This window comes from Corythoichthys intestinalis, chromosome 2 (assembly GCF_030265065.1).
Source record: "Corythoichthys intestinalis isolate RoL2023-P3 chromosome 2, ASM3026506v1, whole genome shotgun sequence".
Lineage (NCBI taxonomy): Eukaryota > Metazoa > Chordata > Actinopteri > Syngnathiformes > Syngnathidae > Corythoichthys > Corythoichthys intestinalis.
In genome coordinates, this window is record NC_080396.1 from 17,131,790 (window position 1) to 17,159,305 (window position 27,516).

At 37.8% G+C, this 27,516-nt stretch overlaps 1 protein-coding gene across 2 annotated transcripts in view; it reads right to left on the bottom strand.

Annotated features, from left to right (window-relative positions):
* Positions 1-6,279: 6,279 nt before the first annotated feature.
* Positions 6,280-27,516, bottom strand: part of ptpn22 (protein tyrosine phosphatase non-receptor type 22) — a 42,624-nt gene continuing 21,387 nt past the window's right edge. Inside the window, exons 15-22 of one of the 2 annotated variants that reach the window (XM_057830654.1) lie at positions 25,216-25,287; positions 22,523-22,668; positions 22,415-22,442; positions 16,477-16,533; positions 16,252-16,358; positions 14,595-14,625; positions 14,439-14,507; positions 6,280-8,685 (exon numbers count right to left, since the gene is read on the bottom strand). In XM_057830654.1, coding sequence (XP_057686637.1) covers positions 8,624-8,685; positions 14,439-14,507; positions 14,595-14,625; positions 16,252-16,358; positions 16,477-16,533; positions 22,415-22,442; positions 22,523-22,668; positions 25,216-25,287 — 572 coding nt within the window. In that variant the 3' untranslated portion in view covers positions 6,280-8,623. The remainder of the gene's footprint in view (positions 8,686-14,438; positions 14,508-14,594; positions 14,626-16,251; positions 16,359-16,476; positions 16,534-22,414; positions 22,443-22,522; positions 22,669-25,215; positions 25,288-27,516) is intronic. The other variant, XM_057830656.1, reaches the window with a different exon arrangement.

Genomic DNA, 27,516 nt, shown 5'->3' on the forward strand with positions numbered 1-27,516 from the left:
TCGTTATCTCTGCTTTTTATACTCAAGAGAGTCACAGGGTTGCTGGAGCATCCCAGCTGACAATGAGCAAGAAGCAAGGGATTAGTTGCCAGGCAATCACAGGTCACAAACAACCATTCACACAGTCACACTTATAGATAATTTAACCCTTTCAAGCAAAAATTAGGATTTTTATTTTTTTTAACCCATACAGGACACTCATTTAGCTCATTGGCTGCCATTGATGGCGTCTAATGCATTTTGACTGGGATGTTCGAATGGGCGTTTGTTCATTTGTCCATCCCAGTCAAAATAGATTGGACATCAAGCGCTGTCATTGGCACCAAAACACGAGTATTCACAAGCAGTCTTCACGGTTTCAAATGAATCTGCTGTCTTTTACTATCAATGACATCAGGGGCGCTGGAAGTCACTCATAGCAGGGGTCTCTGAGGATCCTTTATAGTTTTTGCTATCCAAAAACAGCTGTTTTGGTCCAAATTTGTCCAGCTCACGCGTTTTCTCCGTACAAGGCGTGCACAATGGCAGTACATACGCATGCTGGATAGTTTACTTACTACTATTAGGCTACTACAAAGACAGCATTCCATTTCACCTACAGTGTAAGAGTTTTTGTATTAGAAGTAATAGTGCCCGTGTATTATAATGCAAATCCCCACAGCTAGACGCCGTAACGACACGAACATATTTGAATACTAAAAGGTCAGAGGTCAATTGCACACGAATAACAAACGGCTGAAGCTCGACAGCAACACCAAATAATAATATAGCTACAATGCAAGCATGTCTTATTTATTTGAGGACACCAAAGATAGATTTCCTTCCTTAAGTCCACGGTCTAAACATATTGATGACCCAGAAACGCCGTATCAGCAATAAAATTAACTTACAATATACTGGTCCTTCTCAGAAAAAATAGCATATTGTGATAAAGTTCATTATTTTCTGTAATGTACTGATAAAAATTACTTTCATATATTTTAGATTCATAACACACAACTGAAGTAGTTCAAGTCTTTCATTGTTTTAATATTGATGATTTTGGCAAGAAAAAGTCAAGAAAAAACAAAAATCCCTATCTCAAAAAATTAGCATATCATGAAAAGGTACTCTAAAGAAGCTACTAAACTAATCATCTGAATCCACGAATTAACTCAAAACCCCAGTGAAAGATTCCTGAGGCTTTTAAAAACTCCCAGCCTGGTCCATTACTCAAAACCGCAATCATGGGCAAGACTGCCGACCTGACTGCTGTCCAGGAGGCCATCATTGACACCCTCAAGCAAGAGGCTAAGTAATTTCTGAGTGAATAGGCTGTCCCCAGAGTACTATGTCAAGGCACCTCAGTGGGAAGTCTGTGGGAAGGAAAAAGTGTGGCAGGAAACGCTGCACAACCAGAAGAGGTGACCGCACCCCGAGAAAGATTGTGGAGAAGGGCCGATTCCAGACCTTGGGGGACCTGCAAAAACGGTGGACTGAGTCTGGAGTAGAAACATCCAAAGCCACCGTGCACAGGCGTGTGTGAAACAGCAGCAGAAGCACCTGACCTGCGCGACAGAGAAGCAGCACTGGACTGTTGCTCAGTGGTCCAAAGTACTTTTTTCAGACGAAAGCAAATTTTGCATGTCATTTGGAAATCAAGGTGCCAGAGTTTGGAGGAAGACTGGGGAGAAGGAAATGCCAAAATGCCTGAAGTCCAGTGTCAAGTACCCAAAGTCAGTGATGGTCTGGAGTGCCATGTCAGCTGCTGGTGTTGGTCTACTGTGTTTTATCAAGGGCAGGGTCAATGCAGCTAGCTATCAGGAGATTTTGGAGCACTTCATGCGTCCATCTGCTAAAAAGCTTTATGGAGATGAAGATTTCATTTTTCAGTACGACCTGGCACCTGCTCACAGTGCCAAAACCACTGGTAAATGGTTTACTAACCATGGCATTACTGTGCTCAATTGGCCTGCCAACTCTCCTGACCTGAACCCCATACAGAATCTGTGGGATATTGTGAAGAGGAAGTTGAGAGACACCAGACCCAACACTGTGGATGAGTTTAAGGCTATCGAAGCACCCTGGACCTCCATAACACCTCAGCAGTGCCACAGGCTGATTGCCTCCGTGCCACGCTGCACTGAAGCAGTCATTTCTGCAAAAGGATTCCCGACCAAGTATTGAGTGCAAAGCTGATATAATTAATTGAAGGTTGACTTTTTTTGTATTGGTCGGATGAAATATGCTAATTTTTTGAGATGGGATTTTTTTTTTTTCTTGACTTTTTTGCCAAAATCGTCAATATTAAAACAATAAAAGGCTTGAACTACTTCAGTTGTGTGTAATGAATCTAAAATATACAGTGGGGAGAACAAGTATTTGATACACTGCCAATGGGTTATTGGCAGTGTATCAAATACTTGTTCTCCACACTGTATGAAAGTCTAATGTTTATCATTACATTACAGAAAATAATTAACTTAATCACAATATGCTAATTTTTTTAGATGGCGGAAAACACACACTCGACTGAAAAAGCAGTTTCTGCTCTTGCACTCCTCTTTAAAATAAACTACTGCATTTTAAGCCAAAAGAACTGTTGTGTTCGATAGAACAATTTTTCTATATGCTGCCATAGCAGATTTATGATGCATTAAGCCCCCGAACTATTTTTAATTTGTCCGTTTTACCCTGAAACAGACGTCGCGCAACCCCTTTTGTTTCAACCCAGCCATAAAAACAAGGTAAGTAATTATATTTATTATTCAAAATGTCTGTTATTTTTAGCTTAGAATGATTAATTGATGTCTAATATTTCTTTAAAAAAAAAAAAAGCGACTTTAAAAAATTATTCCCTCGCATATTTTTAACTTTTAAACAAATTACGTCACAACGAAAAAATTGGCGTCTGTAAAAAAGTCACGGATATCTACCTCATAACTATCACTTAATTGTATTTTTTTCATTATTGTTGCATTTTCCCCAATATTTTAGATGATAAATACTCGATCCAAACAAAGAAAAATTGAGGAGAAAAAAACGTTTAAAAGAGTAAATATATGAAAATGAACATCTCGACCACTCCTTGATGTCTGCGATTTCTGCATCGCGACCCGTTATATTACCACGTTTCACCCCTAAAATCCCCAAAATCTGGCTCTGGCCATTCACAGCTTTTTCTTGTCACTTGGTGATACATGCTACATGGAGTTTTTGGATCGAAAAAAAGTAAGTACGCGATAATATCTCGTTAAAATCGTGGCGTCTTTAATTCTGCTCTCGTGTGCTCTCACCTCCAGTTAGGGTTATGCTGTTTACTTTTTTTTTTTTTTTTTTTTTTTTTTTTTTTTTTTTTTTTAAATGCCCTCCTGTTCAATATTTTTATTCCCCCAGAAAATTGAGATTTTAAACTTTCCAATGTTGTATCACACATGCATATCAGACAATTTTGGAAAGTTGGGGGTCTCAGAGCGGGACTTCAAGTCACCTTAGTGTTTTCCGCCCTATAAATATATATATATATATATATATATATATATATATATATATATATTAGGGCTGTCGAACGATTAAAATTTTTAATCGAGTTAATTACAGCTTCAAAATTAATTAATCGTAATTAATCGCGATTAATCGCAATTCAAACATCTATAAAATATGCCATATTTTTCTGTAAATTATATATATATTCTGTAAAATAAATTGTTGGAATGGAAAGATAAGACACAAGATGGATATATACATTCAACATACGGTACATAAGGACTGTAGTGGGCATTTCACTCTACTGTCATTTAAATCTGTCTATGCTGTCCTCACTCCGAAGCGTCTACTTTTTCCAAAGCTAGACAGCTAGTGAACGATGCCTTAATAATTAGACTTCTTCCTTTTTCATCTGATTTATTAATAAAATGGCCTCAAACCATTGTCCTCTTTAGACCATCGTAAAACTACAAAATAAAAGTACACAAGCATTGCATTAGCAACAACGTTAGCTTAGCACGCTATACAGGTTCACTAAACATAAAAAGCGTCTCATACAAAAAATATAACATTTCGCTTACTAACATAATATATACATTCTTTACAACAACCATACTTACGGACAAATCTTGTCCAAGGATCATATAAGCACAACATTATCAGCCCGAGACGTCGTGCAGCCATAATGAACTGGCAAGAAAACAATAAACCATGTCGCAAAGCGACCACAAGAGTTTGCTGTTGGACAGCACAAAAAGCCTTGCTGTAAAACTTACCAAAAGGCAGAATACTTTCTGAGCGGTACATGTGCGTTAATTGCGTCAAATATTTTAACGTGATTAATTAAAAAAAATAATTACTTGTTCCCGGAAATAATTAGCCCCCACACTAGAATGACTGAAAAACAGACGTCTTTAGACAGATTTTTTATGGGGTAAAGGGAACCAGACGAGCCAGAAGATGAGCCTAAAACCTCGAAGAAAACAAAATCTAAATTACTTCCCAATCACTAAAGACCCATAAACTTCGAAGGAGTGGATTCGTGACCCGTATGTGAATAAACAAGTTATTCGGGCATGTCTGTGCAACAGGAATATCAGCTTGTAGAGATCGCAGATCACGGCAACCTTAAACGTACATTTGAGACAACTCTACGGAGGTTCTGGATTAAAGTCATTTTGGAATATCCTGACATCGCTAAGAGAGCACTAAAAAATGTGCTACAATTTCCCACATTGTATCTTTGTGAAGCGGGCTTCTTTTACTCTCCCATCTCGGGATCATCTCGTCTCAACGAAACAAGCTCAGGCCTCCCACTGATTCAGCGGGTGCGTTGTAATTTCCCTGCACTTAACACGACGGGGCTAAAAACAAATGTTATTTTATATTTGCTGTATTTTTCTGCCGCATTTATTTATTTATTTATTTATTTTCCCTTCAGGCATGACAAATCCAAACAAACATACAGCATTTATATGTGTTTTCAATTAATTCAACCCGAAAAGAAAAGGGCTGACGGGAGAAGCCAAAGCTTATCGAAATCCGTCCCCAGTATACCATATAGGACGCAGAAAATATCTTATATCAGTTTTTGACATTCAGATTTCGTAATGATTATAAGTTTTTTTTTTTTATAATAACCATACCCCTCTGATTGTTCATTGTTCCGGTTTACAGACGTCGTGCAACCGCTTGTTTCAACTCAGCCATAAAAAGAAAGTAAGTAATTATATTTATTATTCAAAATGTCATTTTTGACCTTGAATCATTAATTGATGTCTAATATTCCGTTTAAATATATATATATATATATTCCCTCACGTATTTTAAACTTTTAAACAAATTACGTCACAATGAAAGAATTGGCATCTTTAATAAAGTCACGGATATCTATCTCATAACTATCGCTTAAACGTTTTTGGGGTTTTTTTTTGTTACCGTTGCATTTACCAAAGCTGCTGCCCCCGCGACCCGACCCCGGACTAAGCGGAAGATAATGGATGGATGGATGAATGGATTTTAGATGATAAATAATCGAAAAATTGAAGAAAAAAAAAACTTTTAAAGGGTAACTATATGAAAATGAAAATCTTGATTACTCCATGATGTCTGCGATTTCTGCATCGTGACCCTTGTTATATTACCATGTTTCACCCATAACATCCCCCCCAAAAAACAGCTGTGGCCATTCACAGCTGTGTCTTGACATTCGGTGATACATGCTACATGGAGTTATTGGATCGAAAGAGGTAAGTATGCGACAATATTGCGTTAAAATCATGGCGTCTTTATTTATGCTCTCGCGTGCTCTCATCTCCAGTTAGGGTTTTGTTAATTTTTTTTCAAAAAAATTTATTCCCCCAGAAAATTGACATTTTAAGCTTTCCAATGATGTATCACACGTGCATATCGGACAATTTTGAAATTTTGACAATTTGGGGGTCTCAGAGCAGGACTTCAAGTCACCTATATATATAATATATATATACATATATATATATACTGGACTGTCTCAGAAAATTAGAATACACAATATTCTAATTTTTTGAGACAGTCCTGTGTATATATACAGGACTGTCTCAGGAAATTAGAATACACAATATTCTAATTTCCTGAGACAGTCAGGAAATTAGAATATTGTGTATTCTAATTTCCTGAGACAGTCAGGAAATTAGAATATTGTGTATTCTAATTTCCTGAGACAGTCCTGTATATATACACAGGACTGTCTCAAAAAATTAGAATATTGTGTATTCTAATTTCCATATATATATATATATATATACATTGCTTTAAGAATTGCTCGGGGGGCATTAACAAAAAATAAAAATTTAGAAAAAAAAATAAAAGAAAATCCACTGGAAATACATTCACATCAAGCGATTAACTGGTTTCTGCTCCTTTTTGGATAGATTTAAGGACATGAGCTTCATATTACAACCAGTAGATGGCTGTAGTTGACCGTTAAAGAGGGTAGACCACATCCTTACTAGATTGGCAAGGCATGGCGAAGCTAGGCAAATTTATTTGTATAGCGCAACACAACACAAGGCAATTCAAAGTGCTTTGCATCACATGAAGAACCAAAAACGGAGATGAAATGATACGTAAAAATCACATTACATCATCAAGAAAGTTAAAAACAAAGACAATTGGAAACAAGAAATTGAAATAAAACCAGAAAATGAATATTAAAACAATTGAAACAGGAAATAAAATGATTCATAAAAATCACATTAAATCATTGAGAGAAAAAAAAGAAAAGAAATCGTAAATAGAAATAAAACCAAAAAATGAATAAAAAGCATATGACTTCAAATTTAAAATGCAGTATATAAGCAGTTATGAATATGCTGTGGTAAACACATAGGCGGTGTTACACTTTTGGGGCCGGGGGGGGGCACAACATGTTGATGACCCCGAAACGCAGTGTCAGCAATAAAATTAACTTACTTATAAAGAATATTTATAATAATAAGTTGACATTGAGCGTTTTTTGTTTCCCATCATTCTTGAGGGGAATTCTAAATTAGGCTGCTTAGGCAATAATTTTCGCCAAGATCGTCAATATGGTACGCCCGCCGGTGTCGTGCCAATGTAGTTACCCCAGTCAAAAATTGTTTCCCCTGGGCGGAGCCATATGAAGGTAGATTTGTGTCTTTATTATTCAATCCCAAAAAAAAGTTGCTTCAATTAAAATAAATTGTATTCAATCAAAATATATATTTTTTAATTTAAAAAAAGTCTTCAATTTAAAAAAAAAAAATTGTTTGAATGCAAAAATAAATTTTAAACTCAAGAAAATGCACGTGAAAGCTATATTTGGGTTTTTTATTTTATTTTTTTTTTTTTATTTTATTGATTGAAGTAATGTTGATATGTGTTTGGGCCACATTTTGGCTAGGACATTTTTGTCTTTATTATTCAATCAAAAAATAAGTTGCTTCAAAAATATATATATTTTCAAAAATAAAAATCACTTCAATCAAAAAAAGAAAAAATTCAATCATAGAAATCGTTTTGGAATGCGAAAAAATATTTGCGATTGAAAAATTTGCATTTGAACACTTAATTTTTCATTGAAAAAGCTCGACTGAAGCAATCCTGTTTGTGTTTGGGCCATATTATGGGTAGGAGATTTGTTTCTAAATCATTCAATCAAATATTTTTAATCAAAGAAAAAAATCATTTGAAAAATAAAATTAATTGCCTTCCCCTAATTTTTTTTTTTTTTTTTTTTTTTTAATTATATGCCAAGCAAATGACTGTTTAAGGTGCTAGTCACATGATCTGTTCGAGAAAATAATTTTGAACCATAACCCAAAAAAAAAATTGTTGTTGTTGTTGTTGTTAACTTCATTTTTGTTGCAGTTTTATTGCTTTACAACCTTTATATACCATATTGGCCCGAATATAAGACTGTGTTTTTTGCATTGAAATAAGACTGAAAAAGAGGGGGTCGTCTTATAGTCGCGGTCTAGACATTATACCCATTCACGACGCTAGATGGCGCCAGATATCATTGAAGCGATGGTCTGTCATGACAGATCTCAGCTTCTCTCAAGTTTAACCAGTTTGCAATTTTTTTATTGCAATGTTTTTCCTTATTCAGATTTGTCTCAAGACTACAGTTAGTTAGATTTCACTTTGATGGTTAATGCAGTTATTGCAAGTTTGTTGTTTTATCACAATAGATTGGTTTATTTACATTTCAAAAACCAGAAGCCATTCATCTATGAATGTGATTGCACTTTAGTTTACATATTTAAATGTTCAGATATTAAGATTTGAATGAGGCAAAATAACATGTTTTTTCTCTCAAATATATTGTTATAATCATGTACGGATGTACTGTAATTATTTTCTGTAGAAATATTAATTTGGTGTTTAAAAAGTCTTTTTTCAAACTTGAGTCTTGAAAAAGAGGGGGTCGTCTTATAATCAGGACTGTCTTATATTGGGGCCAATAGGGTATATAGGAAAGTCAATTTCATGCAATGACACTTTTCAGCCACGAGGAGGGGGCCTGTCCCCCCCTTAAAATCTGCTTATGGATAAACAATAGCGCTATTAGCCCTGATTTACAGGAGCTAACAGTTTGAGCACATTTCAGACCTTCAAGTAGGCTAAACTCTTTCCAGAGGTGAGGAACATATTTTTAGAACCAGCTTGGTGGATAATTCCTAGGTCCTTTTGGCTTTCCTAACCTATTCCCAAATCCTGTGGAAAGTAGAAGATAGTACTAAAGGTTTTGCAATGAAACATACAGGTAATGGGTATGATCAGAGCCATATAAAGAGAGTCGCGACAGTCCCATAGGGATCCATTATACGATTTTACTTCCGGGTTTTCCGGGTTACAGAGCCTCGGGTAGTTCCAAACATGGTTTCGACGAGAGCGGACCGCATTCATACGAATGGCTGGCTGTCAAGTATATTCGGAGCTAAATTGATGATAAAAATGGTCCCTTTTGAATTTTCAACAGTCTATATTCAATAAGAGGCGCTTTATAATGTATATGTTGAGCTTTATTTGTATGTGCGTGGCGTAGTTATACATATATTTTATCTAGATGGCGAGCTATTTTGTCCTACTTTTTAAGCTGACTCGTCTAACTGGGAATGTATCGCCAGGGATAAATTCATTAAGTCACTACCGCTTTTAAATTGTCAACTCTTTCAGAGGCCCTTTGTGACGTTCACACTCAGCTATATTTGTGAGTATTGGTACACAACTGGCTTTCACGTGCTAATTAGCCCGATTTTGTAAGCTTTGAGCTAAGGTATCAACTAGGGTTGTTCCGATCATGTTTTTTTGCTCCCGATCCGATCCCGATCGCTTAGTTTGAGTATCTGCCGATCCCGATATTTCCCGATCCGATTGCTTTTTTTTGCTCCCGATTCAATTCCAATCATTCCCGATAATTTTTCCCGATCATATACATTTTGGCAATGCATTAAGAAAAAAATGAATAAAACTCGGACAAATATATACATTCAACATACAGTACATAAGTACTGTATTTGTTTATTATGACAATAAATCCTCAAGATGGCATTTACATTATTAACATTCTTTCTGTGAGAGCGATCCAAGGATAGAAAGACTTGTGACTTTGCATATTGTGACTAAATATTGCCATCTAGTGTATTTGTTGAGCTTTCAGTAAATGATACTGAAGGCCATGCCCAATGCATGATGGGAAGTGGAACCATGACTGTGTGTAGTGCTACCAACTGATATATCTTCTCTGCGTTGGGAAATAACATAAGGTGTTAAGAAAAAGATCAGTTGCTACCTTGCTTCCCCACATTGCTTCCCATGATATTTCTAATCGTAGGGAGAGGGATTGTAAGGCTTTAGCCAATTAAAAAAAGGCTCCAAAGGCTGCCAAAATTCACTCTACTCATTTTACGCAGTCTTTTATCTCTCTATATAGGTAAAACGACGCCATTACAGATTGAGCGCGACAATGCGTGAGTGGGTCATGCAGTGCATGCATTAATTGCATTAAATATTTTAACGTGATACATCTTTAAAAACATTAATTATCGCCGTTATTGGGATAAATTTGATAACCCTACCTTCAACCTAAACTAAAGACTCTGGATGAGTGTAACATATTATGTCTGTAACGTTAAATACAATTAGAAAACGATTTAATTAAAATATACTGGACTGTCTCAGGAAATTAGAATACACAATATTCTAATTTTTTGAGACAGTCCTGTGTATATATACAGGACTGTCTCAGGAAATTAGAATAATTTCCTGAGACAGTCAGGAAATTAGAATATTGTGTATTCTAATTTCCTGAGACAGTCCTGTATATATACACAGGACTGTCTCAAAAAATTAGAATATTGTGTATTCTAATTTTCTGAGACAGTCCAGTATATATATATATATTAAAAGAAGGCATGGCCAATATTTTTTTGCCGATTCCGATTCTTTGAAAATGACGTGATCGGACCCGATCGATCGGGATGCCGATCGATCTCTAGTATCAACCTCATGGAAGAGTACCAAGTCGATGCATGACAACCTGTATTCTTTACACCAAAATGTTTGACATTATTATATTTTAGAGATCTGTATAGATTGAAAAGTGATGTCAACAAACAATAAACACAAATTTATAAAAGAAAACTAATTCAATGGGTTTTTTTTAGGTCACATTTTCAAGGTCCGCTCATGCTGGGGACTGCTGGCTTTGGGCACGAAGCCCATTTTTCAAATAGCAAAAAACATATTAAATAAGCCTTTTATTTCATGTTTTGACGGCTGACCATTGCCATCCATTTTTTCCTGCTGTTCTTGTTCTTCCCATGCTGCACAACCAACCATCACAGGCCACTGATCTATAGAATGTTAGGTGTAAACAATGAACCATGATTGGGGTAGGGTCGGTCGCCAGCGGGCTTACACTCACAAAGGATTCACACGATTACTGAGTTGTAAATCACAGAACTGATTTGTGTACACTCAACCCCCTTTCAATCACTTAGCTTATAGATACCCCCACCCCCGTCCCCCTCTTTCACTGGTCAACAGGCCCCCACGTGGTGTTACCCAGAAATACATCTAGCTGAAGATAGCACCAACATATTAGTAGCTAGTCTAGACGTTCAATGTATTTCTTGTTGTTGTTTGTGTTTCTTTTCTTTCTTCTCTTGTGTTTCTTTTCTTTTGTCCCCTCATAACCCCTTCCTGTTCACTGATTTGTCATAATAAACAAGGTATTTTGAATGATCACAATGGTAGTATGTCAGACTCTCAGTGTGAAACATTAAAACTGTTCAGACTATCCGGGCACTTAGACTTCCATTCTCTGTGTCAAACAGCTGAACAGGACAGGTTAAATTTTTTTTTTTTTTTTTTTTTAAATGAACCATGACACCAATTTCGACAATTGTTCAATAAAAAATGTTTTTCTTCATCAAGGGTAATAAGTTGTTATTGTTATACATTACACCATGTTACAGAAAATAATACAATTTTGTTCCTGTCTTGAAATCATTTTATTTGTGTTGCTTGGGTCCAAACTACATGAAAAATGCCTCTAAAAAGGTACAGGTTTGGTTTTGCTAAAATTAGAGGCTATATTCAAAATTTGAGTTAAGCAGAAATATTTGTTAAACGTATTTTCTTTGTGTTTCAGGTCAAACTAAGTCTATAAAATAAAAAAGGAAAATGTACACACATATATATATAAGCATTAGAAAGTACAACAGTAAAGAAAAGTGGAAATATAGAGATGTTGGGTTCGATCACGTCATTTTCAAAGTATAGGAATCGGCAAAAAAATATCGGACATGCCTTTTTTTAATATATATTTTTTTTTTAATTAAATCATTTTCTAATTGTATTTAACATTACAGACAAAATGTCTTACACTCATCCAGAGTCTTTAGTTTTGGTTTAAAGATTGGTTCATAATAACAACGAACATTTATTGTCGCACTCACAAAGTGTGGCACCCAAAAAAACTTGGAACATGGAAGTGACGTCGTGTAACTTTATTTTAAGTGGAGGGGGTTAAGCGTTAAGCGTGAGTTTTATTCATGTTTTTTCTTAATGCATTGCCAAAATGTATATGATCGGGAAAAATTATCGGAAATGATTGGAATTGAATCGGGAGCAAAAAAAAAAAGCAATCGGATCGGGAAATATCGGGATCGGCAGATACTCAAACAAAAACGATCGGGATCGGATCGGGAGCAAAAAAACATGATCGGAACAACCCTAGAAAATAGAATTTAAAAGTCTTGACCTCCAACTTTTTGGGAAACAAAAGTGTTTTTCTATGTCAATGCCACGAAACAAATTAGGATGTGCCATTTAGAACTTGGGAACAAACGATGTTATACATGGTGTTACCTTCAATATACAGTGCCTTGCAAAAGTATTCGGCCCCCTTCAACCTTGCAACCTTTCGCCACATTTCAGGCTTCAAACATAAAGATATAAAATATTAATTTTTTGACAAGAATCAACAACAAGTGGGACACAATCGTGAAGTGGAACAAAATTTATTGGATAATTTAAACTTTTTTAACAAATAAAAAACTGAAAAGTGGGGCGTGCAATATTATTCGGCCCCCTTGCATTAATACTTTGTAGCGCCACCTTTTGCTCCAATTACAGCTGCAAGTCGCTTGGGGTATGTTTCTATCAGTTTTGCACATCGAGAGACTGACATTCTTGCCCATTCTTCCTTGCAAAACAGCTCGAGCTCAGTGAGGTTGGATGGAGAGTGTTTGTGAACAGCAGTCTTCAGCTCTTTCCACAGATTCTCGATTGGATTCAGGTCTGGACTTTGACTTGGCCATTCTAACACCTGGATATGTTTATTTTTGAACCATTCCACTGAGGATTTGGCTTTATGTTTTGGATCATTGTCCTGTTGGAAGATAAATCTCCGTCCCAGTCTCAGGTCTTGTGCAGATACCAACAGGTTTTGTTCCAGAATGTTCCTGTATTTGGCTGCATCCATCTTCCCGTCAATTTTAACCATCTTCCCTGTCCCTGCTGAAGAAAAGCAGGCCCAAACCATGATGCTGCCACCACCATGTTTGACAGTGGGGATGGTGTGTTCAGGGTGATGAGCTGTGTTGCTTTTATGCCAAACATATCGTTTTGCATTGTGGCCAAACAGTTCAATTTTGGTTTCATCTGACCAGAGCACCTTCTTCCACATGTTTGGTGTGTCTCCCAGGTGGCTTGTGGCAAACTTTAAACGAGACTTTTTATGGATATCTTTGAGAAATGGCTTTCTTCTTGCCACTCTTCCATAAAGGCCAGATTTGTGCAGTGTGCGACTGATTGTTGTCCTATGGACAGACTCTCCCACCTCGGCTGTAGATCTCTGCAGTTCATCCAGAGTGATCATGGGCGTCTTGGCTGCATCTGTGATCAGTTTTCTCCTTGTTTGAGAAGAAAGTTTGGAAGGACGGCCAGGTAGATTTGCAGTGGTCTGATGCTCCTTCCATTTCAATATGATGGCTTGCACAGTGCTCCTTGAGATGTTTAAAGCTTGGAAAAATCTTTTTGTATCCAAATCCGGCTTTAAACTTCTCCACAACAGTATCTCGAACCTGCCTGGTGTGTTCCTTGGTTTTCATAATGCTCTCTGCACTTCAAACAGAACCCTGAGACTATCACAGAGCATGTGCATTATACGGAGACTTGATTACACACAGGTGGATTCTATTTATCATCATCGGTCATTTAGGACAACATTGGATCATTCAGAGATCCTCACTGAACTTCTGGAGTGAGTTTGCTGCACTGAAAGTAAAGGGGCTGAATAATATTGCACGCCCCACTTTTCAGTTTTTTATTTGTTAAAAAAGTTTAAATTATCCAATAAATGTTGTTCCACTTCACGATTGTGTCCCACTTGTTGTTGATTCTTGACAAAAAAATTAAATTTCATAGCTTTATGTTTGAAGCCTGAAATGTGGCGAAAGGTTGCAAGATTCAAGGGGGCCGAATACTTTTGCAAGGCACTGTAGTTTTCAGTTGTTGCCTCACTCCTCCAAATGTAAAACTAGCATTTAAATATGTTATAATGCAATGACACAATCAAACTACTACTTAGATACGCAATTTTATCCATTTTCCCTTAAATGTCGCAATTACAGCTGTTGGTTCCATAGAAAACCACTACAGCACTGCTTGTGCTTGGAACTACCCACATCCTACAGGAACCACGTGACCACCTGCGGCACCATCAAATACTGGACTGTCTCAGGAAATTAGAATACACAATATTCTAATTTTTTGAGACAGTCCTGTGTATATATACAGGACTGTCTCAGGAAATTAGAATACACAATATTCTAATTTCCTGAGACAGTCAGGAAAAATTAGAATATTGTGTATTCTAATTTCCTGAGACAGTCCAGTAGTCTCGCGACTCTCTTTACTCGGCTCTGGGTATGGTGATTAAGTGGATGGGCGGGAGTTACCAAATTTGAAGAATGACGTAACGACATCCTTTGGAGATGATCGCAGTAGCCCTGGAGTTGCTGACTTTACTGAGAACATATTTAGAGTTTTTAAATTCAAATTTTCTTAGATACTTTAGTATTTATCAAATGAATGCATGAATTAGCATTACTCACAATTCTGCTTGTCTTTAAATAACTTCAGACCCTGAAAGAAACAAAGCCATCCATAAAGACAGAATGCATGTTTTGCATATACAGTGGGGATAATACGTATTTAGTCAACCACTAATTGTACAAGTTCTCCCACTTGAAAATATTAAAGAGGCCTGTAATTGTCAACATGGGTAAACCTCAACCATGACAGACAGAATGTGGGGGGGGGAAAAACAGAAAATCACATTGTTTGATTTTTGATTTGCAAATCATGATGGAAAATAAGTATTTGGTCAATACCAAAAGTTCATCTCAATACTTTGTTATGTTCCCTTTGTTGGCAATAATGGAGGCCAAACGTTTTCTGAAACTCTTCACAAGCTTTTCACACACTGTTGCTGGTATTTTGGCCCATTTCTCCATGCAGATCTCCTCTAGAGCAGTGATGTTTTGGGGCTATCGTTGGGCAACACGGACTTTCAACTCCCTCCACAGATTTTCTATGGGTTTGAGATCTGGACACTGGCTAGGCCACTCCAGGACCTTGAAATGCTTCTGACGAAGCCACTCCTTTGTTGCCCTGGCTCTGTCTTCAGGATCATTGTCATGCTGAAAGACCCAGCCACCTTTCATCTTCAATGCCCTTGCTGATGGAAGGAGATTTTCACTCAAAATCTCTCGATACATGGCCACATGCATTATTTCCTTTACACAGATCAGTCGTCCTGGTCCCTTTGCAGAAAAATAGCCCCAAAGCATGATGTTTCCACCCCCATGCTTCACAGTGGGTATGGTGTTCTTCGGATGCAATTCAGTATTCTTTCTCCTCCAAACACGAGAACCTGTGTTTCTACCAAAAAGTTTAATTTTGGTTTCATCTGACCATAACACATTCTCCCAGTCCTCTTCTGGATTATCCAAATGTTCTCTAGCGAACTGCAGATGGGCCTGGACGTGTATTGGCTTCAGCAGGGGGACACTTCTGGCAGTGCTGGATTTGAGTCCATGGCGGCGCATTGTGTAACTGATCATAGACTTTGTTACTGTGGTCCCAGCTCTCTGTAGATCATTCACTAGGTCCCCCCCGTGTGGTTCTGGGATTTTTGCTCACCTTTCTTGTTATCATTTTGACGCCACAGGGTGAGATCTTGCATGGAGCTTCCACAGTTGATTTCTTTACACCAAGCGTTTTACCTATTGCAGATTCAGTCTTCCCAGCCTGGTGCAGGTCTACAATTTTGTCTCTGGTGTCCTTCAACAGCTCTTTGGTCTTGGCCATAGTGGAGTTTGGAGTGTGACTGACTGAGTTGTGGACAGGTGTCTTTTATACCGATGAGTTAAAACAGTTGCCATTAATACAGGTAACAAGTGGAGCCTCGTTAGACCTCGTTAGAAGAAGTTAGACCTCTTTGACAGCCAGACATCTTGCTTGTTTGTAGGTGACCAAATACTTTTTTTCCACTCTAATTTGGAAATAAATTCTTTTAAAAAATCAAACAATGTGATTTTCTGTTTTTTTTTCCACATTGTCTCTCATGGTTGAGGTTTACCCATGTTGACAATTACAGGCCTCTCTAGTCTTTTCAAGTTGGAGAACTTGCACAATTGGTGGTTGACTAAATACTTATTTACCCCACCGTAGTTTATTTTATTATTAATTTTTGGTGAATCTATTTACCATTTTGCAATGTAACCCCTTCTCATTTCTTTTTTCAAACGCGTTTCCTGACGCGCCACCGTAAGTGAGAGAGGCCTTTTGGATTACATCACAACCTCCAACGTTTGCTGATAAGTCAGAAATAGAGCTGATAAAATGGATGCTCTCATGTTGAGGTTTTCAAATCGTATGAATGACAATTATGTTCTCTGGTGTGCAGCTTCCTTTCATTCGGAGATGACTCACCACTTCCTTCCTCAGCAACAGGTGGTGTAGTTGAAAGCCACACTGGAGACAGTGACTCTAGAAATAACAATTAACAGGTTTACTGACTAGTTAGCATTTATAGACTCAATGTGAGACTGAATAATTCAAGGGCGTAGATTTGCATAGGGACGGTAGGGACATGACACTACCATCTTATTAGGATGCTCAAATTGTCCCCACCAACTTTTTAGCAACCTTATTGGTATTATATCATGAGTTCGGTTATATAGATAATTTAGATTGTCTTTCCATATGTTGTATGGATAGAATTGACCCTACCATTATTAAGTGAATTACTTTCATTATGTTCAGGCTGACATTTACCCCTTTTCACTTGTTGAATGTGCTAGTCCATTTTTTCCCTCAAACACACATTTGATTGGCTGATGACATGACCCTCCACCCCACACACACACACACACACACACACACACACACGAACTCACAGCCCATACAGAGATACATGTCATCAACATGCCACCTTATCCGACCCCTTTAAAGACGATGGATATTAGAATTTTATTTCAGCCAGCAGCAGCAACCATGTAAGTAATATAAAAAGACAACAATGTTGCGAAGGTGGGGAATACACCATTGTTACGCTGACGACACACAACTGTATTTATCAATTAAACCTGAGCAGTTCAGGCAAGTGGACAAACTAAGCACCTGCGTCCGAGATATAAATACCTGGATGAGCACTAACTATCTTCTACTTAATCCTGAAAAGACAGAAGTCATTATAATAGGCCCGAAAAGTGTGAGAGACTCTTTAGCTGCCCAGATAGTCACTCTAGACAATGTAAGTGTAGCCTCCAGCATACCTGTTAAGTTGTAGAAATTGCAAATAGGGAGATTTCTGTTTGCCAACCCTGATGACGTGAGCACGCGCGACAATCGCTAAGACAAAATGCAACCATTTTTTTTCAAGTTCATTTTGGTCACAACACTTGTGTAAAAATTAACTACACTGTCAAAGAACCTCTTTTCGGTGGCATCAGAGATAGTCTTCAACTTGCTCCATGTATTGTCTGGCATCATGTGATACTGCTATGTTGCCTGTGTCATGCCAGTTCTCCTTGTTCCTGTAATCAACATCTAGGATATCCTCAGCTTTCCTGATCACATCCATTTGCACAAATTTGGACATCAGCTTCCTCAGCAGCCTCTTCATCTCATCAACCATCACTCCAATTAGGGTTTCGTCAGACTAAATCAGCAAGATTAAAAACATTAATTACATCATTTAGAAAATTAATCATATATGTTTGTAAAAGTATCTTTGTCATGGCAGTTTTTTAATTGAATTGTAACCTAGAATTGAAACTTTATATTTTTTGTTTCAGCACAGTAATAATGATATAATGTAATAAAGTGTATAGTATACACTTTAGCTTTAGCATAATAGCGAATCTAAATGATTAAACTTCAAGTAAGTAACGATATGCTTTCTCACTTAAATTCATATATTGTGGGGGTAGGACCGCAGTGGTTTAATATTCCATGATGTTTGATCCACGAAAACAGAGTAAAGCAGCGACTTCTTCCTCATCGTTCTCCCATCATTAGCTCTAATCAGACTCTCTTGAATCAGGCCCGGAGTGACTAATCGGGAGCTTCTGGACGATTCCAGAAGGGCCGGCCGGCCAGATGGGCCGGTCCGGGTTTTATTAAAAAAAAATAATAATAATAAATTACACTGTTATCATTTTTTGTTTGGTATTTATTTGTGACAGTGTCACTGAGTATAACTTACATTCTGTTACCGCTGTCCCTGTGGGCCGTCTTAAAAAAAAAAAAAAAACAGTATTTTTTTTTCCAGACTCATCCTCACGTGTGCAGACGAAAAATACAGGCGCTGAAAAATAAGAATTAAAAAGAGAAAAGCACTCGTGAAAGAATCGGCAAAATGCGCAAAAATAGCTATTTTTTTTCATGCAACGACCTTGCTGCCTCAAACTACAGAGGATTACAACGAAAGTGGTAAGGCCAGATGGCGAATAAAATGCAACTTGCACCGTGTGATACGACAATATGTAATTGTGGAAACTTTGGCTTCTTGTAGCACCTCACAAGGGATATGTAGTAGCAAGCATTAGCCATAATGAACACACCACAGGTGCAGAGCTGGAAGGTAGGATTGCCATGTCGTTCAGCGAGTTAACATTAGAATTAATGTAATCATTTACGTGGCGTTTTTAAAGTGGAAATGGAAAATGGATAATAGTATCATTAGAAGTTGTTACAATGTGCAATACGTATTCTTTATTTTTCATATTGTTATGTTGCTATGTTTGTTTTATCTGTAAGCACTCATTTTGTTAATATTTGATGTTGCAGAAAAGGTCATATTGATTCATTTATTTTAGGGCTGTCAAAATTATCGGGTTAACGGGCGGTAATTAATTTTTTAAATGAATCACGTTAAAATATTTGACGCAATTAACGCACATGCCCTGCTCAGACAGATTTAAATGACAGTACAATGACATGCCCACTTGTTAATTGTGTTTTATGGAGTTTTGCCGCCCTCTGCTGGCGCTTGGGTGTGACTGATTTTATAGGCTTCAGCACCCATGAGCATTGTGTAAGTAATTATTGACATCAACAATGGCGGGCTACTAGTTTATTTTTTGATTGAAAATTTTACAAATTTTATTAAAACGAAAACATTAAGAGGGGTTTTAATATAAAATTTCTATAACTTGTACTAACATTTATCTTTTAAGAACTACAAGTCTTTCTATCCATGGATGGCTTTAACAGAATGTTCATAATGTTAATGCCATCTTGTTGATTTATTGTTATAATAAACAAATACAGTCCTTATGTACCTTATGTTGAATGTTTATATCCATCTTGTGTCTTATCTTTCCATTCCAACAATAATTTACAGAAAAATATGGCATATTTTATAGATGGTTTGAATTGCGATTAATTACGAATAATTTTTAAGCTGTAATTAACTTGATCAAAAATTTTAATCGTTTGACTGGCCTAATTTATTTTTCAAATGTATCATTTAATATAGTTTTTTTTTTTTAATCCATTTTTAAATTTGTTCAAAATATGTTGTGTTGCACTTGTTAAAATAGAGCCACCTTGTTAAACAACCATTACCTGCACTGAATTGGAATACACAGAATTACAGTACACGGCTTTAGAGAACACTGAACTTAACACGTGTATGCATAATGACATAATTTTAAATGAGTGGGCCGGTCTGAGGCATGAAATTCCAGGGCCGAAAATGAGTCCCACTCCGGCCCTGGCTCTAATGCTATTAGCATTAGGCTAGTTAGCTATCGCTGGCAGGTAAGACTTACGGCAATTACGTTGACGAACGTCGTTTTTCCCTAATACAGGAGGCCGACCAGGGTCAGCTCCATCTCTTCCTTCCAAAATAAAGACTTGAACCAGTCTAAAAGCCGGTTTATTAGTGCCAGCATCTTGGGAAGTCGGTGGTGCTTCGCCTCTTCCCTCCCTGTCAGATGATTGGTTGGGCTTTTCCAGCTCTGAAGGGGAGTGAGGGCGGGGAAGTCGGAGACGGCCAGGCTATTCGTTGTTGGTCACTTTCCGAATCGGGCCGAATCGTATTGTTACAAAACGGTGACAAACGAAAAACGTAAAAAAAAAAAAAAAAAAAAAGACATTTTTATATTATATTATTATATTTATATTATTTATATTATATTATTTTATATTATATATTGCAATTTAAACTTGCTAAACAAAAAAAAAAGGAAGTTTTCAAAAATGTTTCTGTAGTAGTTTTTGAAAACAAAGGTTTGAATCGAATGATGTATCACTTGAACTAATACATATAAAAGTTGGTATCACTCAATACAGATTTATTTTTGCATTGATCCTTTAACATATCAATTACTTAGGTTCATATTTGTGAAAAAATTTATCCCTGACCCCTGTTCACCCAATTTGTTTGGTCTTATTAATGTCCCGTCCCCAGCAAAAAGTGTACATGCAGGTTATGCTGTTACAGTGTGGCAAATAAGTATTTAGTCAACCACCAATTGTGCACGTTTTTCTACTTGAAAAGATTAGAGAGGCCTGTATTTGTCAACATGGGTAAACCTCAACCATGAGAGACAGAATGTGAAAAAAAAGAGAAAATCACATTGATGATTTTTAAAGAATTTATTTTCAAATTAGAGTGGAAAATAAGTATTTGGTCACCTACAAACAAGCAAGATTTCTGGCTGTCAAAGAGGTCTAACTTCTTCTAACGAGGTCTAACGAGGCTCTACTCGTTACCTGTATTAATGGCACCTGTTTTAACTCATTATCGGTATAAAAGACACCTGTCCACACTTTCAGTCAGTCACACTCCAAACTCCACTATGGCTAAGACCAAAGAGCTGTCGCAGGACACCAGAGACAAAATTGTAGACCTGCACCAGGCTGGGAAGACTGAATTTACAATAGGTAAAATGCTTGGTGTAAAGAAATCAACTGTGTGAGCAATTATTAGAAAATGGAAGACATACAAGACCACTGATAATCTCCCTCGATCTGGGGCTCCATGCAAGATCTCACTCCGTGGCGTCAAAATGATAAGAACGGTGAGCAAAAATCCCAGAACCTCACGGGGGGACCTAGTGAATGACCTACAGAGAGCTGGGACACAATGCGCCGCCAGGGACTCAAATCCTGCACTGCCAGACGTGTCCCCCTGCTGAAGCCGGTACACGTCCAGGCCCGTCTGCGGTTCGCTAGAGAGCATTTGGAAGATCCAGAAGAAAACTGGGAGAATGTGTTATGGTCAGATGAAACCAAAATTAAACTTTTTGGTAGAAACACAGGTTCTCGTGTTTGGAGGAAAAAGAATACTGAATTGCACCATACCCACTGTGAAGCATGGGGGTGGAAACATCATGCTTTGGGGCTGTTTTTCTTCAAAGGGACCCGGACGACTGATCTGTGTAAAGGAAAGAATGAATGGGGCCATGTATCGAGAGATTTTGAGTGAATATCTCCTTCCATCAGCAAGGGCATTGAAGATGAGACCTGGCTGGGTCTTTCAGCATGACAATGATCCCAAACACACAGCCAGGGCAACAAAGGAGTGGCTTCGTAAGAAACATTTCAAGGTCCTGGAGTGGCCTAGCCAGTCTCCAGATCTCAACCCCATCGAAAATCTGTGGAGGGAGTTGAAAGTCCGTGTTGCCGAATGACAGCCCCAAAACATCACTGCTCTAGAGGAGATCTGCATGGAGGAATGGGCCAAAATACCAGCAACAGTGTGTGAAAAGCTTGAGAAGAGTTACAGAAAACGTTTGGCCGCCGTTATTGCCAACAAAGTGTACATAACAAAGAGATGAACTTTTGTTATTGACCAAATACTTATTTTCCACCATGATTTGCAAATAAATTCTTTAAAAATCAAACAATGTGATTTTCTGTTTTTTTTTCCACAGTCTGTCTCTCATGGTTGAGGTTTACCCATGTTGACAGTTACAGGCCTCTCTAATATTTTCAAGTGAGAGAACTTGCACAATTAGTGGTTGACTAAATACTTATTTGTCCCACTGTATGTCCCTACTGCCCCTATGCAAACCTACGCCCTTGAGTAAAGCATTAGTTTGCCTTCTAAAACATTAGGTTTTGGGCTTATTTTCTCATTGGTAAAGACTGAGGGCCTCACAGAAACAATGAATTAGTGTTTATCCTTCAGTTACATTCATCTGTCAATATTGTAATCAGATTATCACATCTGACTACCAACAAAGGCCAACTACTCTATTGTGTGTTCGCCAGTCAGCCGCAAAGTACACATGAATAAACAGCCGTTGAGTATGAGGTGCTGTATGGTGAGTGAACTTCGACACGATTAGTAAACTCATTTGTTACATTTTTCATTATGGATTCTGTTTTCATGGACCTCGACAAAAAAGCCTACCTGTGAAAAGCATTTTTGCTTTCAGACTCTGCAAAGAAAAGAGCCAAATAGATGTAATGCGTGTCACTTTGAGATACAAACAGAAAGGCAAGGACACATTTCGCTCACCTTACTCCTCACCCATGGCTTTGTTTCTCTCTGAGATCTGTCTCCAGCTAACTTTGAAGTACCTGACCATTCGGAGGATGTCCCAATTCTGTTTAGGTTCGCTGCCGATGTGGCTTGTTGCTGCTCCAAAACAGACTCTTCATTGCCTACAAAAAGTCAAAATATTATGACCACTTGAAAAAAATATCAAAAATTAAAAATATAATATATATAAAAAAATGTCAAATAAACAGCTGAACAAATCTACATTCCGTATTTTTCGGACTATATGTCGTACCTGAGTATAAGTCGCACCAGCCAAAAAATGCGCAATGAAAAGGAAAAAAACATATATAAGTCGCACCGGAGTATAAGTCGCATTTTTGAGGGCAAATTAATTGATAGACTCTAGCACCAAGAACAGACATGTCATCTTGAAAGGCAATTTAAAATACAATAGAGAACAACAGGCTGAATAGGTGTACTGTATGCTAACATTACATGACGCTAGAAGTTAGATTGGGCCTAAAAAAATCCAGCCTGACCCGACCGGCCTACGGGTATTAAAGCCCGAGGCGGCCCGAGCCCGATCAATTAACTTTATTTGCTTGCCTGAGCCCAAAAGAAACAGAAATTTTATGTTTTATATGTAGGCACAAGCCCGAAACCCCCCACCCCCACCCCCCCCCGAAAATTTGATGTTTTATTTGTGAGGACTCAGGAGAAGGAGGAAATGCGGGGATGCGATGCGTGGTTGCATTTTGTGTGATCACGTCTGTGACGATGGTGGTGCATATATGCATAATGATAACAAATTAAAGCCTGTCTTTTGTAACGAATTCTCTCAGTTAAACATGACTGTAAGATGGATATTCAATAAACATTTATATCTTTTATATTTGCGTGTCTGTTCTAACAGGCAGATAGTGGATTTGACATTTATTTTAATGTCCTCGAGTTGGCAGAAAAAAAACCCAAGTTTTCTCAGTGTTTAAATAGTCTACATATTTTTATGATCATTATAAATGCATTTACACAACGAAATAACACTGGAAAGGTTTGTTAAATATATTTCTCGTATGAGACCAAAGCGCCACACTCGTTTACATTCAGCGAAGCTGACACAGGTTTCCGTTAGGGTTGTTCCGATCATGATTTTTTGCTCCCGATCCGATCCCGACCGTTTTAGTTTGAGTATCTGCCAATCCTGATATTTCCCTATCCGATTGCTTTTTTTGCTCCCGATTCAATTCCAATCATTCCCGATAATTTTTCCCGATCATATACATTTTGGCAATGCATTAATTAAGAAAAAAATGAATAAAACTCGGACGAATATATACATTCAACATACAGTAGATAAGTACTGTATTTGTTTATTATGACAATAAATCCTCAAGATGGCATTTACATTATTAACATTCTGTCTGTGAGAGTGATCCACGGATAGAAAAACTTGTAATTCTTAAAGGATAAATGTGACTTTGTATATTGTGACTAAATATTGCCATCTAGTGTATTTGTTGAGCTTTCAGTAAATGATACTGTAGCCATGCCTAAATGCATGATGGGAAGTGCAACCATGACTGTGCGTAGAGCTACCAATTGATATATCTTCTCTGTGTTGGGAAATAACCCTGGGTGATAAGAAAAAGATCAATTACTACCTTGCTTCCACACATTGCTTCCCACGATATTTCTAATCGTAGGGAGAGGGATTGTAAGGCTTTAACCAATTAAAAAAAGGCTCCAAAGGCTGCCAAAATACACTCTACTCATTTTACGCTGCCATTTAGCTCTATATAGGTAAAACAGCGCCATTACAGATTGAGCGCAACAATGCGTGAGTGGGTCATGCAGCGCATGCATTAATTGCGTTAAATATTTTAACGTGATACGTTTTCTAAAAAATTAATTACCGCCGTTATCGGGATAAATTTGATAACCCTACCTTAAGCCTAAACTAAAGACTCTGGATGAGTGTAACATATTATGTCTGTAACATTAAATACAATTAGAAAACGTTTCAATTAAAAAATATATATATATTACAAAAAGGCATGTCCGATATTTTTTTGTCGATTCCGATACTTTGAAAATGACGTGATCTGACCCCATCGATCGGCATCTCTAGTTTCCATACAGCAATCAATTTGAATCCTTTCCATATCCCACTCCTATTTCATTTGTTTGTTTTTCAATTCCCCTGTCTTTAGTTTGTTTTTCACTCCTATAGCTGCTCCGTATCGAAAAGGAAATACCAGAATGTTCGTGGAGGGCGCCAGGGCACGGGAGGGAAAGATTGAAAAGAGAGCGGGGCCACTGCGTTCACGTGCGCAGGCATGCACAGTGCCTTCTCTGTTTTATCCAAATTATTTATTTTATTTAACATCCATACATCATTTTAGTATAAATATATGAATATATATTTATTTTTTTAAAAGTCAGCGAAAAGTTAGCGAGAGAGAAGTCGGCCCGACATGACCATAAATAATCACATATAAGTCGCTCCAGAGTATAAAACACACCCTCTGCCAAACTATGACAAAAACTGCGACTTATAGTCCGAAAAAATACGGTACTTAAAACAATCACATTGTTCAGCATTATTATCAATGCAAAGGCACGATTTACATACATACAGCTCCTGCACTGGATAACATTCAATTGCGTAAGTATTTATGAGTAAGTATTTATTTACTATTATTAAAGACCTTGATGAGACGCCAACTTATAAGATTCTGGAGTTCTATCTGGAAGCGATGGTACAGGTGTAACGGGGCTCTCTGGGTATGAAGAGACTTGTGTTAATTTTGGAAATTTGAGATAGCTCACTATTACAGTGAGGAAAATAAGTACGTGTTACAACACGCTGCGATTTAGATTTTTCTAAGTTCTCCCACTTAGAAATGAATGGCAGCTTTGAAATTTTCATGGTAGGCGCTTGTCCATTGTGAGAGACAATCTAAAGAGAAAAAAATTCAGAAATCACAGCGTATGATTTTTTAAGAAATTTATTTGTATTATACTGCTGCAAATAAGGATTTGAACACCTATTACCTAGAATTGTGACCCTCAATTACCTATTAGTCGCCTTTAAAAAGTCCAATGAATAAGTGGAGTGGAGGTAGACTTTTTGAGTCTGACTTTGACCTGTTTGAGGCGGTTAGCTACATACAGTATAAACACCGGTCAACATCATACAATCAGGAAGACTCCAATGACTAACATCGCCAAGACCAAAGAGCTGTTCAAAGACACCAGAGACAGAATTGTAGACCTATGCAAGGCTGGAAAGGGTTACGGGGCAATTGCCAAGCAGCTTGGTGATATAAGATCCAGTGGTGGAGCTATTACTAGAAAATGGAAGAAGCCAAACATGACTGTCAATCTCCCTCGGACTGAAGGTCCATGCAAGATCTACCTTGTAGGGTCTTATTGATCCTAAGAATGGTGAGGAATCAGTCAAGAACTACACAGTACACCATTTCCAACGTTACTGTTGGTAATACACAAAGACGTCATGGTTTAAAATCATGCATGGCACGGAATGTTCCCCTGTTTAAACCAGCACATGACCAGGCCTTTTTAAATTTTGCCAATGATCATTTGGATGACCGAGAGGAGTCATGGGAGAAAGTCATGTGCTCATATGAGATTAAAAAAATTGAACTTTTTAGCCTTTTAACTCAACGCAGTGTTTGGAGAAAGAAGAATGATGACGAGCCAGCACATGACCAGGCCTTTTTAAATTTTGCCAATGACCATTTGGATGACCGAGAGGAGTCATGGGAGAAAGTCATGTGCTCATATGAGATTAAAAAAATGGAACTTTTTAGCCTTTTAACTCAACGCAGTGTTTGGAGAAAGAAGAATGATGACGACCATCCCAAGAACACCATACCTACTGTGAAGCATTGGGTTGGTAGCATCATGCTTTGGGGCTGTTTTTCTGCATATGGGACTAGACGACTGCACTGTATTAAGGAGAGGATTACCAGGGCCATGTGTTGTGAGATCATGGGGAATAACCTCCTTCTCTCAGTTAGAGCATTGAAAATGGGTCGTGACTGGCTCTTCCAACATGACAATGGCCTGAAGCAGACAGCCAGAATTACCAACTAGTGACGAGATTTGTCGTTCACTTGAGTAAACGAATCCATTCCGGTTCGTTCAGTAAAAAGATTCGTTCAAACAAATCGTTCAACGAATCGTTCGCCCCCCTCATCTCCCTCCCCGCCCAAACGAATCGTTCGGTTACTGAACGGGAAGTGACGTTGCCGAACGAATCACCAAAGACCGCTTCGCAGTATAACTGAACGGGAAGTGACATTGCTTGGTCCCTCCCTCTCTTCCACATTGACCACTCGTCGTAGTTTCAGAAATGAGTGACAGGCGGTATCATTCTGCTTTCACAGACAGCCTCGTCTCCCTCCTGCTGCTGCAAAAGCGAGGGAGAACTTCCGCGTCGTCTGTCCTAGTTCTATGGGCTCAAAGTCATGGCTCGTGCTTGCATTTCGATTTAGGACATGGTTAAACATTTTCCTTTTGTGAGGGGAGTAGGGGGCGGGGGCGCACGGACTTTCTTTAGCAGGTTCTTGATCACACATACAATCACATATACAGCATGTTTGCTGTCACGAAAATAAAAATACATCGAAAGTTTAATTTCTGAATATGGAACGACCAACACATCATATTTACATCTCGCTCTGTTGTATTTTTGTTTTTTAGTATTAAGATGATCGTGTTGAATTTTTGCACTGGTATTAATAAATAAAATAATCCGGTCAGCTCCCCTGTCGTCCCCGCATCTCAGATCGTCAAATGCTGACGAGAAATAATTGTTTGCTCTTTACGATGTCGCCTTTCTACTCTCATTAGTCTGTTAAGAAAAATGTAGACATATTGCGACACCTCCCGTGTCTGCGTGCTTTGTTTTTGGGCGCTTGAGTAGCACATGATGGACGGATTGACATAATTTGTCAAACCAACCAACACCTGACACGAAAAAA